Below are 17,583 nucleotides of genomic sequence, written 5' to 3'. Positions count from 1 at the left end.
CTCCCGGAACCAGTGTGTGATTGTATCAAGGCAATTGGTGGAGTTCTAGCGCAGCAGAGTATACTATTGTTGGCTTGGAAAAGACCACATCTGGGATTTGTTCTATCTGTGTGCACCACCAAGGGCTGGTGCCAAGGCTTTTGTGGTGGTGCCAAGGCTACAGAGCGTACAGCTCTGCCTATCGCTACCGTCATTCCATCGCTATCCAGTGATTGGTAAAGCTGTGTGCCGCTCGCTCGAGTGGACCCCCCCCCCCCCGCTCATTAACAATAATACATATTCACTGCTTCTGCCGGCTCTGGCCAATCGGCGCACAGCGGAAGGCGGGCTAGACAGGCGTGCAGGCAGCGGGCGGGCACTCAGAAAAACCGATGATACTGACGATCACCAGATCGTCTTGACACGAACCGCGGTTTCGGTTTTAAACCGAAAAACCGTGCAGCCCTACTTCATAGATTTCCTCTAAGGCATCTTTTCTCCAGACTAAATAAACCCAGTTTATCTAACCTTCCTTGGTGAGGCCTTCTATCCTTCTAATCCATTTTGTTGCTAGTCTCTGCACCTGCTCTAAAACTGCAATGTTCTAGAACAATGAAAACCCAATAAAAGGTTTTAACCTCTTTCCCCACTTCTCAGAAATGTGAATATTAATCTCCTGGACTTGTTCTTTACGTTTGGATTTCCGTAAACATTTTCTTTTCACAGTTCACAGACGTGAAAATAATAAATAACAATAGAAACTAAATATTAAAGCCTATAAAAAGTGCAAAGGTCATGTGTTTCGTTGAAGTCATAACCATCCAAATTGGTACTGTCTTCTGGGCAACACAGCTTCTATGGACAAGTCTTTCTGTTCCGATTCTGAGTCTACGAGAACGTAGCCAAGCAAGTCCATAGCCCCTTTACATACTGCCTGGATTCTCTTGACTTTGTCATGCGGTAGGACATTCCTCCAAGCCTGAGACACATTTAGTGCATTACGAGAGGTAGTTAGAAAAGCGTCTTTCTTGTTTCCAGAGCTCTGACCATGTGTGACATTATAAATCCAACTCTGGAGCTTGTCGGTGAGTTTCAGGCCAGCAAATTTGTACATTTCTTTGATCTCCCTTAAGGGATCCTGGACCACATCTTCATACCTGACCAACATGTATCTATTTTTTAGGAAGCTGGGAGATTTCAGCGTTGCTGTTTCATAGATCTGCACGTGGCTTCGACAGATTTGCTGGATAACCTGATACTTGCTGTCGTCTACTTTGGTTCCATTGGTGTTGAGGACGATTCCATTATCTCTAGCTAGGGCTTTCTTGGCCTGCTCACGAGACTTGGCCACAGCTCTAGGGTCCCGGACCAGGTGGATTATTTTTAAGTTCAAAGAAGGATCAGTGAGAAGAGGATAGAGAGATTTCAAGTCAAAAAAGCGAACCTCCTTAATCACGATATGGCTGTGGGTGTGACAAGATTGCTCAACACTATCAAAGGGAGACTTTCCACAAAGGGTCTTACAGACCGTCTCATTGGTGATGTGATCTCTGGCAAAGAGTTTGCACACTGGCGCCGTGCACAGGGCTCTGCTAACCGCCCACTGGAACAAGGAGGACACATTGCGCCCCCTAGGCAAATATGAGTCAAATACAGACATGTCACAGAGGAACACAGAGCGGACCAGGTCCCTGACTGCCATCTGAAGGGCCTCGGCACTGTTGTGAAACATGGTCACCCACACGTGCCAGGCTGGTTCCATCAAGTAGAAGACATCAGGATGTTGACTGAAGACTTGGCCAATAAAGGAGGAGCCCGATCTCCAGGAGGAGAGGATAAGAAGGTGGACTCTCTCCTTGCTATCAGTACCAGAATGGTTGAAACTTTGCCTGGAGTAAAGGATGAGAAGAAATACGGTCTGAACTAGGAGGAGTCCAGTAGCCAATGAGCCATTCAATTTTATCCTCACCATGATTGCCACGTGGCCAATCTCTGTTCAGAAAAATAAAATAGTAAAGTTAAAATCATTACATCTTGTGGGAATAAACAAACCTTTAATAGTTACAGTATACAAAGTTATAAACACACTTTCTGGACAAGTAAGCCAAGGCCCATCTTAGGGCCCAAATGTAAGATGAATTTCAAAGCTTCTACATTCCTAACCTCAACTAATGGTGGCTCTCTGTCGAGCTTAAAATTAGAAGGAAGTACAGAGGATCACTGGAGGACATTTATCAAGAGTGTCTAAGACCGTTCTGCACGGATTTCTAAAAACCTACCAATATTTTGTCTCAGACATCTTAAGAAATCACTAAATAGTACTGTTTCCTTCTAAAACTGTTGTAAAATAAGGAGGAGTTAGGAAGGTTTATCAGACAGTGCAGTATGTGAGGGAAAGTGCTGTTGCAAAAGTAACCAAATACATCTGCTGTGTTGATACCAGCAGGCTCTGAGTGAAAAGTTCAGCAAGGGGAGGAGCACATCACAAATCATGCCTAGCCTGCACTGCTGCACTATCTGTAGAACTGCTATTAAGCACTGCTTAACCTGGGACAGTTTAGGGATGGATTTACACTTTTCTTAACTGCAGTGCAGCTCTAGAAAGTCACAATAACCACTTTGCCCACAATCCCCCCCCCCCCCCCCCCAAGGCACAAGTACCTACATCCCTGCTTTATCTTGCAGGGATATGGATAGTCCTCCCTTACCGCCGCTCACTCCCACTGTAAGCAATTAAAAATGTAAAGGATAAATGTTATAAATGTTTTTTTAACCAGTTCAACCCCAAGGGTTTTTACCCTAACGAACCAGAGCAATTTTCACCTGTCAGCGTTCCTCCCTTTTTTTCCCTAATAACTTTATTACTACTTATCACAACAAAATGATCTATACCTCGTTTTTTCCGCCACCAATTAGGCTTACTGTGGGTAGTATTTGCTAGTAATTATTTCTCAGTTTTCGGCTATTATAGTTTTAAAATTAAACGTTCTGTTGATAAAACCGACACATTTTATTTGCCCAGTTGTCCCGATTATTAAACTGTTTAACTTATGTCCCTATCACAATGTATGGCGACAATATATTTTTTGGAAATATGGGTGTTATTTTTGTTTTTTTGGGGTTTTTTTCCGGTCCATAATTACAAGCCTCTATGTAGTAAAGTAAAAGTAATTTTCCCTCTTAAAATATAGATTAAAAAAGCTGAGTCCCTAAGGCAACTATTTATGTATTTTTTTTAAACTGATTTTTTTTTTTACAAGTGTTTTTTTTTGGGGGGGTGGGGGGGGGGAGATCTTTGGAAGTGTAAGTTATTAATTTTATTAATATTGTGTATGCATGTATGTGCATGTATGTGTAATTTTACTTTTTGGCCACAAGATGGCGCTAGTGAACACTTTCCCAGTTTATAGAAAGTGTTCACTTTTTTTTTTTTTTACATTTAACTAGCTGTGACTGTGTCCTGTTTTATGAATGGACGTGGCCGCTGAACACGGTCACGTCCATTCATTCCAGGCATTGCGATTGGATAGAGGACTGCTCGGTCCTCTTCCCCAATCGCTGAACACGGAATCCCGACGGAAACGGCAGCAGGAAGTGGCGCGTACACGTGCGAAGCGGCAGCGAGAACGCGTGACTTATTAAAACATCCTGTTGCCATTAACAGGCTCAAACAGGACGTTTTAATAAGTCAGGATGCCGGTAAATGGTTAAACTTTCATTTTTCTGAGTTTAAAAAACATTTTTCCTTTGCATTTTTAAAATCGATTTTTCTCAAAAACTACAGTCTTTTTGAAATATATATTATTATTATTTTTTTTTACTTATACTCACTATCCTCCTTAGCAATTTGGTGTCATTAGCATGTATGGGGGTTTTGCTATTCACTGCTAAATTTGGCACAAAATTACTTCACATTACGAATCGTAATTACCTATGGGCGTAATCAAAATTAGCTGATTACGATTATCACTAGTCGTTCATCGACAGCGAGGACAATAGTTTTGATTTTAATTTCAGCTGCTGTGAGTACAAGCTGAGCACTGACACCCTTCCTCCTGATAACATTTAACACTGTCACAAATGATATGTCCTGTATGATACGCCCACCTTCTGTACTGCTACTTTACACCGCTGTGTCACCTGATGTCAGTCCGCCAGTTTACACAGAATTCTAGAAGTGTGTAATTATCATGCCTATAGCTCATCTCCTCAAAGGATAAAAATATCTCACACTCAACAGCTACATGCTTGACATTCTTGGGAAAAAAATGTCCATGCTACCTCTATTTCACCACTAGATGGCACCATGCAACCACTAAGAGCAGGAAGACAAGATGGCTAGGCAGATTGGACTGTAAGTACCACAGGTCTCCAGTAGGGTGTGGTAAAGTCACTTACTGTGGAATTCAGCTGTTTGCTAAACTATTAGGTGCATTTTCATTCGCCCTTCAGCTGTTTGCTTGTTTTGACAAAATTCATTCTTCATTTCGCTACTTACAGTTTCCTGAAGCAGTTTACAGAGTACTCTGAGCAATCCAAGGAATGTGATGGTGGCGCTGAATGAAAAGGGATAGCCGGTTGGTCGGAAACGCTGATTTCCGATTCTGGTAAAATTCCGATTTCCGCCAATGTCATTTACCGATTCTGTGGATTTTCAAGTAACAAATGGGCAAGCTCCATCTAACAAAATCTATATAACAAATATGCAGCAATAACTATCTGAGCTGTGCAGAATGGCTAATAGGGACAATAATCTCACTAACACAGAATAGCCTCAAAAAATACCGCACCAGACCTGAATATATAATAACAAATGCCTTTGAGTACCATGATTTAAAACACCTAATAGAACCATAGGGCCGGGGTATAGGTGAATACAATAAATAAAATGTGCAACAGTTGTACTATACTATAGCAAAAAGAACAAAAAATTGAATTTAGTGCGTAGTGCAAGAAAAAATGAATGCGGTAGATAAGTGAGGCTGAAAACCCCATAAAACAAAACAAAACGCAGTATTGTGGACGGTGAAGAATGAGGTAATGGAGACGGGAATTGCCAGAGCTGAGGGATGAAAACAGTGTAGTAGGATGCCTACCAGGATGTTAGTGTGGCAGGATGTTAGTGTGGGCTCAGCAGACCCTCCCCCCCCCCCCCCCCCCAATCTATCACGATTCGCCACCGAAGTTGGCTCTTTCTCAGAGATGGTCTTAAAGGAAACCGGTGACAATATTAAATAAGTTGTATACATACCTGGAGCTTCCTCCAGCCCCATGCACATGGATTGCTCCCATGCTGCCAGTTGTGGACAATCTGCGCAAGAAAAGTGCGGTGGCTGCTGGAGAAATATGTAAAGAGCGCACTTCTCTTACGCCAGACTGGCTGCGTTCTTTTGTCACCCTCTGTTCTCCCTCTGCCTCTTTTGTCCCCCTCTGTGTCACCTCAGTTTGCGCCTCTTTTGTCCTCGGTGTCCCTCAGGTCCCATATCTGTTCTCCCTGTTCCTCTTTTGTCTCCCTCTGTGTCACCTCTGTTTCCCCTGTGCCTCTTTTGTCAACCTCTATGCCCCCCTGTGTCACCTCTTGTCCCCCTGCCCAGTCCTAGCCAGGCATAAGTGCCCCCAGTATAGATACCCAGGCATAGGTGCCCCCAGTATAGATAGCCATCTATAGGTGGTGTCCCGGTATAGGTAGCCGGCTATAGTTGCCCTCGGTATAGGTAGCCAGGTATAGGTGGTGCCCCAGTATAGGTAGCCAGGTACAGGTGCCCCCAGTATAGGTAGCCAGGTATAGGTGCCCCCAGTATAGGTAGCCAGGTATAGGTGCCCCCAGTATAGGTAACCAGGTATAGGTGCCCCCAGTATAGATAGCCAGGTATAGGTGCCCCAGTATAGGTAGCCAGGTATAGGTGGTGTCCCAGTATAGGTAGCCAGGTATAGGTGGTGCCCCCAGTATAGGTAGCCAGGTATAGGTGCCCCCAGTATAGGTAGCCAGGTACAGGTGCCCCCAGTATAGGTAGCCAGGTAGGTGCCCCCAGTATAGGTAGCGAGCTATAGGTGTCCCCAGTATAAGAAGCCAGGTACAGGTGGTCCCCTCAATATGTTAGCCATGTACAGGTGCTACAGTATAGGTTAGGCAGGTATCAGCTTACATAACCACCTTCCACTCTCTCTTGCTCTCGCCGCACTCTTCTCCTCTGGCCACCTCCATGTCCTACCACCATAGTTACTTTCGGGGCGTGACCTGGCTAGGCAGCAAAAGGAGGGGAGAGAGGTGAGAAGAAGAGAGAGTGGTCAGAGGCCTCTCCGCTGGAACAGTGTATCATAAGTTACTGTGGGCCGTCACTAGCAAGACAGCAAGGCCCCCCTCAAGTAAGGGGCGTGCCTCGCTTGTAGCTGGTGGCGGCCCTGCCTCCTCATGGGGGGGGGGGGGAGCTCAGGAATTATTAAAAGCACTCCTTGGATGGCAGTGACAGTTCAACTACCAGAATTGTGTCCTTTGAGTAGGGAGGCCGGCCAGGATCTTTGTATGGATAGTTTGAAGGCAGGGCCTTTGTAATGAATAAATGAAACTCTGCGAATCCCTCATGAGGAGATAGATTAGTTCAAAACCTGTCAGATCAAGTATGGTGCATGACTACATAGTAAAAATATAACTTTCAGTGCATTTTATTCTGGTATCTATATATATAATAGAGTAAGTGCCTCAACCTTCAAGCAAGAAGAAGAAGTAGCGCCCTGCCCCCAGGGCCGGTCCAAGCAAGAAGAAGGGGCTGGTCCAAGCAAGAAGAAGAAGTAGTGTCATATCAAACCAAGGGCAAAGAGGGATAATTTGCATATTCAGTAGCAGTGCATTGTGGGTAACCACAAATGTTCACTTATAGCGGAATTATTGCAGATTTGCTTCTGTTTTAAGAAGGAAAATTACACCAAGCTTTGCTTTTTTTAGTAGGAGGGCTTTTTGGTCTCTTTTATCCCCCTATACATTCTTAGTAGTTTGGGTCACCCTGAGCTGCTTGGTTAGTCTGTTGTACTGGTCCAAGCCCTATCTCATACAGCCTTATCAATCCCTGCTATGTACTGATGAGGACCAAAAGTCAAACAGGCTGTCTACATGTGGGTTTGATATGTCTGTGTAAAATTTAAAGCGATAGGCTTGCTATACACCAGTGGTTCTGGATGCTTGCTTGGCTTACTAAGGGTGAAAAGGAATTATTTGCATATTTAGTAGCAGTGCATTGTGGGTAACCAAAAATGTTCACTTATAGCTGAATTATTGCAGATTTGCTTCTGTTTTAACCACTTGAGGACCCACCCTTTACCCCCCCTTAAGGACCAGCGCTGTTTTAGGTGATCTGTGCTGGGTGGGCTGTGCAGCCCCCAGCACAGATCAAAGGGCACACAGAGCGATCAGATCGCCCCCCTTTTTTCCCCACTAGGGGGATGATGTGCAGGGGGGGTCTGATCGCTCCTCCTGGCTGGCATTTTGCGGGGGGGGCACCTCAAAGCCCCCCTCCGCGGCGAAATCCTCCCCCTCCCTCTCCTACCTGCTCCCCCGGGAGATCTGGGCTGCACAGGACGCTATCCGTCCTGTGCAGCCAGTGACAGGACGTCCCCTGTCACATGGAGGCGATTCCCGGCCGCTGATTGGCCGGGGATCGCCGATCTGCCTTACGGCGCTGCTGCGCAGCAGCGCCGTACAAATGTAAACAAAGCGGATTATTTCCGCTTGTGTTTACATCTAGCCTGCGAGCCGCCATCGGCGGCCCGCAGGCTATTCACGGAGCCCCCCGCCGTGAATTGACAGGAAGCAGCCGCTCGTACGAGCGGCTGCTTCCTGATTAATTAGGCTGCAGCTGGCGACGCAGTACTGCGTCGCTGGTCCTGCAGCTGCCACTTTGCCGACGCACGTTATGAGTGTGCGGTCGGCAAGTGGTTAAGAAGGAAAATTACCCCAAGCTTTGCATGTTTTTACTAGGAGGGCTTTTTGGTCTTTTATCCCTCTATACATTCTTAGTAGTTTGGGTCACCCTGAGCTGCTTGGTTATTCTGTTGTACTGGTCCAAGCCCCATCTCATACAGCCATATCAATCCCTGCTATGTACTGTTGAGGATCAAATGTCTGAAATAGGCTGTCACATGTGGGTTTGATATGACTGTGTAAAACTTAATAGGCTTGTAGGCTTGCTTGACTTACTTATAGGCTTGCTTGACTTACCAAGGGTGAAAAGGAATAATTTGCATATTTAGTAGTGGTGAATTGTGGGTAATCACAAATGTTCACTTATAGCTGAATTATTGCATATTTCCTTCTGTTTTAGGAAGGCAAATTACACCAAGCCTTGATTTTTTTTAGTAGAAGGTCTTTTTGGTCCCTTTTATCCCCCTATACATTCCGAGTGGTTTGGGTCACCCTGAGCTGCTTGGTTACTCTGTTGTACTGGTCCAAGCCCTATCTCATACAGTCGTGTCAATCCCTGGCATGTACTGATGAGGACCAAAAGTCTGAAACAGGCTGTCTACATGTGGGTTTGATATAACGGTGTAAAATTTAAAGCTATAGGCTTGCTATACACCAGCGGCTCTGGATGCTTGCTTGGCTTACCAAGGGGGAAAAGGGGTAATTTGCATATTTAGTAGCAGTGCATTGTGGGTAACCACAAATATTCACTTATAGCTGAATTATTGCAGATTTCCTTCTGTTTTAAAAAGGCAAATTACACCAATACAGTGTGCGGCATTGCAGGAAGTGACGACAGCGGAACGCACGATGGAACACGGAAGAGGTGAGTCATCCCCGCCCGCTGCCTCTTACTAATAGTGGCGGCTGCTACTGTGCTTAAGCAGGAGGGGGAGTGCACATGGGGGACCCAGGTGAGGGGGGTTCCTGCTGAGCTTAAGCTGCAGGGGGAGTGCACATGGGGGACCCAGGTGAGGGGGGGGGGGTCCTGCTGAGCTTAAGCTGGAGGGGAAGTGCACATGGGGGACCCAGGTGTGGGGGGGGGGGGGGTTCCTGCTGAGCTTAAGCTGGAGGGGGAGTGCACATGGGGGACCCAGGTGAGGGGGGATTCCTGCTGAGCTTAAGCTGGAGGGGGAGTGCACATGGGGGACCCAGGTGAGGGGGGGTTCCTGCTGAGCTTAAGCTGGAGGGGGAGCACACATGGGGGACCCAGGTGAGGGGGGTTCCAACCCCCCTCCCTGCCGCTGTGCCCAATACCCCCTTCCTGCCCTCTACCCTCCTATGCGGTGTATGCTACGCCACGGGTTGGCTAGTAAATGTATATTTTAAATGATCGATAGATTGATGAATAGATATAGATAGAACAAAAATAAACTGTATTTTAATATTAATAAATAATCACAAATGAATAATAACAGAAATGATAACGCTCGCTCTAAACACTCCCTTGAATTTTGTGATGGGAACTCAGTCTGGGAAGTCAGACTTATCTGGGACGGGCGCATATTTCTGTACAATAGATGATTTGTATTGCTCGTTATGCGTTGAGTCACCCTGTGCGCGTGCCAGCAATCCCCCAGCGAGGTGCGCGACTTGTGTTACCTCCTTTTTACGATGCTGTTGTCACTTCAGCCCCCGTATGGTAAGCAACACCACCCTGTACGTCATTCCTTCTAGAACAAGCTGTGCATTCTTCAGGCAGAATGAGAACACAGAACTGAGAAGCCCTGTATCCCCCTCTCAGCCTCTGCCGCTGTGTAACCGTATCAGACCCCCCCCCACACACACACACACACACACACACACAGTGGCGTAGCTAAGGAGCTATGGGCCCTGGTGCAAGTTTTACATGGGGCCCCTCAAGCACTCTATATAGAACAATTGATACGGTGCACCAAAACCTGCCAAGGGCAACTACAGTGTCAGAGGTGCAAGAAGGGGATGGGAAACCGTTTGTTAATGATTACTACTATTTAAAGCATCTACAGAAGTGATTATTAGCAGCACAGGGCCAATAGAGAGCTAATATTGTGCTTGAGGGAGGGCCCCTCTGACCCAAGGGCAACCCCTATTGCTACGCCACTACACACACACACACACACACACACACACACACACACACACACACACACACACACACACACACACACACACACACACACACACACACACACACACACACACACCACAGCCCTGTGTCCCCCTCTCAGCCTCCGCTGCTGTATAACCGTATCATACACCCCCCCCCCCCCCCCACACACACACACACACACACACACACACATCACTGCCCTGTGTCCCCCTCTCAGCCTCCGCTGCTGTATAACCGTATCATACACCCACCCCCCCCACACACACACACATCACTGCCCTGTGTCCCCCTCTCAGCCTCTGCTGCTGTATAACCGTATCATACCCCCCCACACACACACACACACACACACACACACACACACACACACACATCACTGCCCTGTGTCCCCCTCTCAGTCTCCGCCGCTGTGTAACCGTATCTGACCCTCTCCACATCACAGCCCTGAAAGGACTTTTTTTCCAGCCGTTCTAGAGTTTCCTCTGACAATAAGGTCGTCATTAGGGATGGCACCACTTTGTACCTTTCTCATACAGGCCTATTCAACCGCTCAGCACAAGGGTAGCGTTGCATGTGCAGGGTGCCATGGCAACCAGACCAAAGCCAAATTTCTCTGCCCAGAGTACAATAGCCGATGTCTGTCTGACTGATGTACAATTATAATACGGGAGGAGAGGTGGGTGAGATGGGAGGAGAGGGTGATGACACGAGCAGCACAGTTAAGTAGGGATTAGAAGAGAGGGAGATGTACAAGGCATTACTGCAGGAGACTATTATCATCTCAGTAATTCTGAGGAATGAATGTGCAAGCTGAGTGGGCTTGAATATTCCTGTAACAGCTGGAATTCTCACGCACAACAGTCTCTGGAGTTTATTCACAAATAGACCTTTGGCTCATTACGGGCACTAGCCCTTGGCTGCTACACCCCTCACAAGCCCCTCCCCCGTTGCCACCACCGCAGCAACATCGCCCAGCCTACTCGTACATGGCCGCTACACATACACACCCACACAACACAGTGGCAGAAATGCGCACACATGCTGCACCCGTCCTCTTGTGCTGTCTAAAGTCCACCCACGTGTCACGCATGCGTGCTGGCCTAAACGCACAGACATAGGGACACAGGCATATTAATATATAGGATTGTGCAAAAAACACATTTTCTACTCTTATTCTAAGTATAGTCTAAGCCAGTGTTTCTCAGCATTAGTATTGCATGTTACCCATTGACTATGACAAGTTTAGGTACCTCCTCCCCCAGGACCTACCATAGGACCCCATGCAATGTGTTGAGAGCCTAGGGGTCTAAGTTTATAGTTTAACAGGCTCAAGTAATGATACATTTCATGAAGACTGGAAGTGCAGCTGTGTCTCCTGCCCCCAGTGGTGATAATTGGGAGCGTGGCTGTCTCCTGCCCCCAGTGGTGATAATTGGGAGTGCGACTGTGTCTCTGCCCCCAGTGGTTGAAAATTGGGAGTGTGACTGTGTCTCTGCCCCCAGTGGTGATAATTGGGAGTGTGACTGTGTCTCTGCCCCCAGTGGTGATAATTGGGAGTGCGACTATGTTCTCTGCCCCCAGTGGTGATACTTGTGATGTGACTGGGTCTCCTGCCCCCAGTGGTAATAATTGGGAGTGTAGCTGTGTCTCCTGCCCACAGTGGTGATAATTGGGAGTGAGGCTGTGTCCCCTGCCCCCGGTGGTGATAATTGTGAGTGCGGCTGGGTCTCCTGCCGCCAGTGGTGATAATTGGAAGTGTGGCTTTGCCTCCTGCCCCCAGTGGTGATAATTGGGAGTGTGGCTGTGTCTCCTGCCCCCAGTGGTGATAATTGGGAGTGTGGCTGTGTTCCCTGCCCCCAGTGGTGATAATTGTGAGTGTGGCTGTGCCTCCTGCCCCCAGTGGTGATAATTGGGAGTGTGGCTGTGTCTCCTGCCCCCAGTGGTAATAATTGGGAGTGTGACTGTGTCTCCTGCCCCCAGTGGTGATAATTGGGAGTGTGGCTGTGTTTCCTGCCCCCAGTGGTGATAATTGGGAGTGTGGCTGTGCCTCCTGCCCCCAGTGGTGATAATTGGGAGTGTGGCTGTGTCTCCTGCCCCCAGTGGTGATAATTGGGAGTGTGGTTGTGTCTCCTGCCCCCAGTGGTGATAATTGGGAGTGTGGCTGTGCCCCCTGCCCCCAGTGGTGATAATTGGGAGTGTGGCTGTGCCCCCTGCCCCCAGTGGTGATAATTGGAAGTGTGGCTTTGCCTCCTGCCCCCAGTGGTAATAATTGGGAGTGTGGCTGTGTCTCCTGCCCCCAGTGGTGGGTAGTAATTGGGAGTGTGGCTGTGTCTCCTGCCCCCAGTGATGATAATTGGGATTGTGGCTGTGTTGGGAGTGTGGCTGTGTCTCCTGCCCACAGTGGTGATAATTAGGAGTGTGGCTGTGTCTCCTGCCCCCAGTGGTGATAATTAGGAGTGTGACTGTTCCCCTCTTGCCCCCAGTGGTGATAATTAGGAGTGTGGCTGTGTCTCCTGCCCCCAGTGGGGATAATTGAGAGTGTGGCTGTCTCCTGCCCCCAGTGGTGATAATTGGGAGTGTGGCTGTGCCCCCTGCCCCCAGTGGTGATAATTGGGAGTGTGGCTGTGTCTCCTGCCCCCAGTGGTGATAATTGGGAGTGTGGCTGTGCCCCCTGCCCCCAGTGGTGATAATTGGGAGTGTGGCTGTGTCTCCTGCCCCCAGTGGTAATAATTGGGAGTGTGGCTGGGTCTCCTGCCCCCAGTGGTGGGTAATAATTGGGAGTGTGGTTGTGTCTCCTGGCCCCAGTGGTGATAATTGGGAGTGTGGCTGTGTCTCCTGCCCCCAGTGGTAATAATTGGGAGTGTGGCTGTGCCCCCTGCCCCCAGTGGTAATAATTGGGAGTGCGGCTGGGTCTCCTGCCCCCAGTGGTGATAATTGGGAGTGTGGCTGTGCCCCCTGCCCCCAGTGGTGATAATTGGGAGTGTGGCTGTGCCCCCTGCCTTTAGAGGTGATAACAGGGGGTGCAGCTGTTTTATTGCCCCCAGTGGCAATAACAGGAAGTGTTAATGTGCCCCCCAGTGGTCAGTGCAGCTGTGCTGCTGCCCCAATGATGAGCACTAGAAGTGAAACTATTTTCCTGCCAGGCTCTGACTAAAAACTGCAGTTTTATCAGCATTCGTTTCTGCCTTTTGTCATTCATACACTCCCTCTTGTAGTGTGGCCAAGCAGGCGTTTCTAGTTGGAAACATTTAAGTCTCTGGGCCAGTTGAGTATTGGAATTTCTCGATTGGTAATCCAATCACTGTAATTTTAATACTGTGATCAAATGCATCTGAGGCTAAATAGACCAATATGGGAGGTGGCAGGAGAGGCAGCTCTCTGCAAACACTGCACGAGTCTGTGCCTGACTGTTATATATGGTGTGTATATATATATATATATATATATATATATATATATATATATATATATATATATATATATATATATATATATATATATATATGTAGCTGCTGATGGTGCAGTTAGTGGGCCTCCAGAAGGGGTTTCAGTGTCTCCTGCTGTGCCAACAAAAGTAAACAAGTTCTGACAGGCAGAACCCATCCATCCATTTGTCTCTTAACCTCCCTGGCGGTTAATATTTTTTTTCCAAATGGGCAAAAATCTTTTTTTTTTTTAATTTTTTTTGTTTTGTTTCATGTAAAGCTACCAGAGTGGTAGCTACATGAAACACCACTAGAGGGCACTAGAGGGCGCATGTGTCCCTCTAGTGCGATCGTCGCCGGCACTAATAGCAAACAGGGGAGCGCGTATATAACGCGTTCCCCTGTTTAGCTTCTCCTGTCGCCATGGCGACGATCGGAATGACGTCATGGATGTCAGCCGACGTCCTGACGTCAGGCGCACCCGATCCAGCCCATAGCGCTGCCCGGAAATCATTGGTCCGGGCAGCGCAGGCCTCTGGCGGGGGGGGGGGCCCTCTTTCGCCGCTGCGTGCAGGCGATTGCCGCAGAGCGGCGGCGATCAAGCTGTGCGCGCGGCTAGCAAAGTGCTGGCTGCGCGCACAGCACTTTGAATGGGGCGAATCGCCCCAATAGAGCCGGAGAAATCAGCTCAGCTCGGGCTTACCGCCAGGGAGGTTAAATTGTCAGGCATAAAATCAAAAATCAATTCTTTATTTGTATCTGGTAAACAAGTAATAAGGATGCTAACCAGGCACTCCAAAAGTTAAAAATCACTCTTTGTTTTCTTATCCATAAAACAACATTCCCCAGTTTCCGTGGCTCTTATTTGCTACATCTGCCGCACAAAGGAAGTTGCAGGGCATGCTGGGTTGTCTTTTTTTGTTTCTTTACTTTCCCCTCAGACTTAACTAATGCAGCCTGATTGGCTGAAGCCTCTTTCCCTCCTGTTTTCCCCTCCCACACCTCTGTTCCTCTCTGATTGGCCAGTATTTGTCATGCTGAGACAATGCACTTTCTGTTGCAGAGCTAGATGGGAGTGCCTGAAGACTGGTAGGAGGGCGGGCAATGCATACACAATAAGGCAGCGGAGAGTAAGGGAGGAAATGACATCAGGATTGGCTTCAAAATAGACAGTTAAGATGGAGACTACTAAGAAGGATTTCCTATTTTTTTTACTATAGAAAAATCTAGAAAAATCACTAAAATCAAAACGTGGACATTGCAATACATATGTAAGTAGAGCAAGTATTTATCTACTTATATATATGTGTTTTTCTGAGATAGTATGGCTGATAGCTGCTCTTTAAGGGGACATTATCTTTGGGTCTGCCAGCCAAGCAATCTGTCCCTCTTGTTGTTTTTTTTTTTTTTTTTTCTCAATTAAAGCTTTATTGAAATAGTATTGATTAACAACAGTATAAACATCAAAAAACCTTAAAGTAAGATATGAACATGCATCTTGCATTGTATACATTACACTTCAGTTTTACACAGTATTTATATACAGAGGTATGGGATGTACACATAAAATATAAAGCATTCCAATTAGTCAAAATATTAGTAGAATACAATTCACAACATCATTTTAAATCATGGGAAAGTATCCCAGATGTATCCATGCGACACAGAGGAAGAGTATAAGAGAAGAGAAAGGAAAAGAAAAAGAAGGATGAGTAGATATGAGAAGAGGAGTTTACTCCCATATCAAGATATCACTATATTTTTGTACATATCAGAACATTGAAAGTCGAACCACAGTAGCCAAGTCATAGAGTGTTTCTCAGATTGGTCATTTGCGATATGAATCAAATTCTCCATAGCTTCAGTTGCCTCTATTTTCTTAAACCAATCCTTTATTGTAGGGGGTGCGATGGATTTCCATTTGATAGGAATCATAGCTCTAGCCGCGTTAATCATATGTAGGACCAAAGATCTTTTATATAATTTAATGGGTTCCATCGTATTATGTAGCAAATAAGAGCCTGGGGAGAATTCAATTCTCTCGCATGATACTTTTTCTACAATTTGATGGACCTGTGACCAAAATGAGTTCAGCACTGGACATGACCAAAAAATATGAATAATATTTCCCTTTGCAGAACCGCATCTCCAACAAACCTCTGATGTGGACGGGTATATTTTATGTAGGATGTCAGGTGTCTTATACCATCGGGAGAGGATCTTGTATCCCAGTTCTTGCATATTAACATTTAGTGTACCTTTGTGGTTAATGGTGAGTATCTTACCCCATTGATCTTCATCCAGTGGGAATCCCAAGTCCTCTTCCCATTGCCTCTGATATTTTGGTTTATCGTTTTTGGGGGCCAGTAATAGCATTTTATACAGTAGTGAAATCAAATGCCTAGGAGTGTCTGTAGCAAGAACTAGGTCTTCGAATGGAGTAAGTGGTTTCTTCCAGTCAAATTTGTGCTTCAAAGAGTTTAAGTAGTGCCTAATCTGGAAGAATTGCCAAAAATTGAGTGGGACGTCTTCCCTTAAAGAATTTATGTCAGAAAGGGTTTTTACTGAGCCGTTTATAATGAAATCTTTTACTCTTGGGATTTGATTGTTCGGCCAGTTGTGGAGAAAAGGAATATCAGAGGAGGGAGTAAAGGAGGGACCCCCACATAACGGAGTCATTTTACCTGGAAAGGAGGATAATCCCAGAGAAGGAAGAGTGCGTCTCATTGTTTTAAATGTTGCTATTAGAAGGGGCTTAGCCCAAGATTTCTGTTCAGCACCTGACATATCTGTCCACCCCAAAATTTGTAATTTTCTGCCAACCGTTTCCTGTTCAACTAATACCCATTTTTTGGGATTTTTGCTGTTTGCCCACTCTACAACCCTGCATAATTGTGAAGCTACGTGATATGTATATAAATCTGGCAGGGCTGTGCCACCGTTTTCTTTTGGTAGTGAGAGTAGGGATCTTCTAATCCTAGGAGGTTTGTTTCCCCATATGAATTTATTTATACATTGTTGGAGATTACGTGTATAAGATGAGGGTAGAGTAATTGGAAGGCATTGGCTAATATATAAAAACCTTGGCAGCAAGTTCATTTTGACGGCGGCCATTCGGCCAAACCAGGATAGGCTTTTCATTTGGCCCCATTGGAGTAGGTCGGCCCTCAACACAGTACCCACCTCCCCAAAATTTTTTTTGAACAGGTCGTTTAAATTTTGTGTTATATTTATCCCCAGATAGCGTAACTGTTCAGACGCCCACGTAAAGGCAAATCTCGTTTTGCATAATTTCACAATGGAGGGATCCAAAGATAGATTGAGTGCTTGTGATTTGTGAAGATTTATCTTTAGGTTGGAGATATATCCAAATTCATCGAATCTTCTGATTAAGGTTGGGAGAGACGTTATGGGATCCTGCAGATAAAATAAGAGATCATCCGCGAAAGCCGCGACAACGTGATATGAAGAGCCTATCTGAATTCCCTTAATTGCTCTATCTTTCCTTATTGCATTCAGGAAGGGTTCCAGCGTAAGGATATAGATGATTGGAGACAAAGGGCAACCCTGTCTCGTACCGTTCGTAATATGCAAGGATTTGGAAAGACAACCATTGGCTCTCACCTGTGCAGAAGGATTTGAATAGAGCAATTCAATTTGTTGTCTCATGAAGGGTCCTAGACCAAGATTTAACAGGGTGGCGCGTATGTAGTCCCACGCCACCCTGTCAAAAGCCTTTTCCGCATCTGTGGATACGACAAAAGCTTTGATATTATGTTTTTTAGTATATGCCATTACCCCGATCGTTCTCATTACATTATCTTTCGCCTCCCTACCTGGGACAAATCCGGCCTGATCATTGTCAATAAGATCTGGGATGAAGGGGAGTATTCTGTTTGCTAAAATCTTCGCCAATATTTTAGCGTCTAAGTTTAGCAATGAAATTGGGCGATAATTGGAGCATTGTTGTGTATCTTTCCCTGGTTTGGGGATTACTGCTATGTGTGCAGCTAGAAATTGTTGGGATACCGTAGAGGTAGGAGAAACTGTGTTGAAGGCCGAGATGAAGGGGGTTGCTAAGGTTTGTTTGAAAGTTTTATAATATTGGGCAGTGAACCCATCAGGGCCAGGAG

At 46.3% G+C, this 17,583-nt stretch overlaps 1 protein-coding gene across 3 annotated transcripts in view; it reads right to left on the bottom strand.

The window, feature by feature from the left end:
• Window positions 1–661: 661 nt before the first annotated feature.
• Window positions 662–17,583, bottom strand: part of LOC137539264 (carbohydrate sulfotransferase 5-like) — a 41,413-nt gene continuing 24,491 nt past the window's right edge. For 2 of the 3 annotated variants that reach the window (XM_068261820.1, XM_068261819.1), the window contains exon 2: window positions 662–1,971. In XM_068261820.1, the coding sequence (XP_068117921.1) occupies window positions 791–1,951 (1,161 nt within the window). In that variant the 5' untranslated portion in view covers window positions 1,952–1,971 and the 3' untranslated portion in view covers window positions 662–790. Of the gene's footprint in view, window positions 1,972–6,133; window positions 6,222–10,548; window positions 10,571–17,583 lie in introns of those variants that run through there. The other variant, XM_068261818.1, reaches the window with a different exon arrangement.

Source organism: Hyperolius riggenbachi, chromosome 11 (assembly GCF_040937935.1).
Source record: "Hyperolius riggenbachi isolate aHypRig1 chromosome 11, aHypRig1.pri, whole genome shotgun sequence".
NCBI lineage: Eukaryota > Metazoa > Chordata > Amphibia > Anura > Hyperoliidae > Hyperolius > Hyperolius riggenbachi.
The sequence above is the reverse complement of the archived record's forward strand: the minus strand, read 5'-3'. Positions and strand labels throughout refer to the sequence as shown.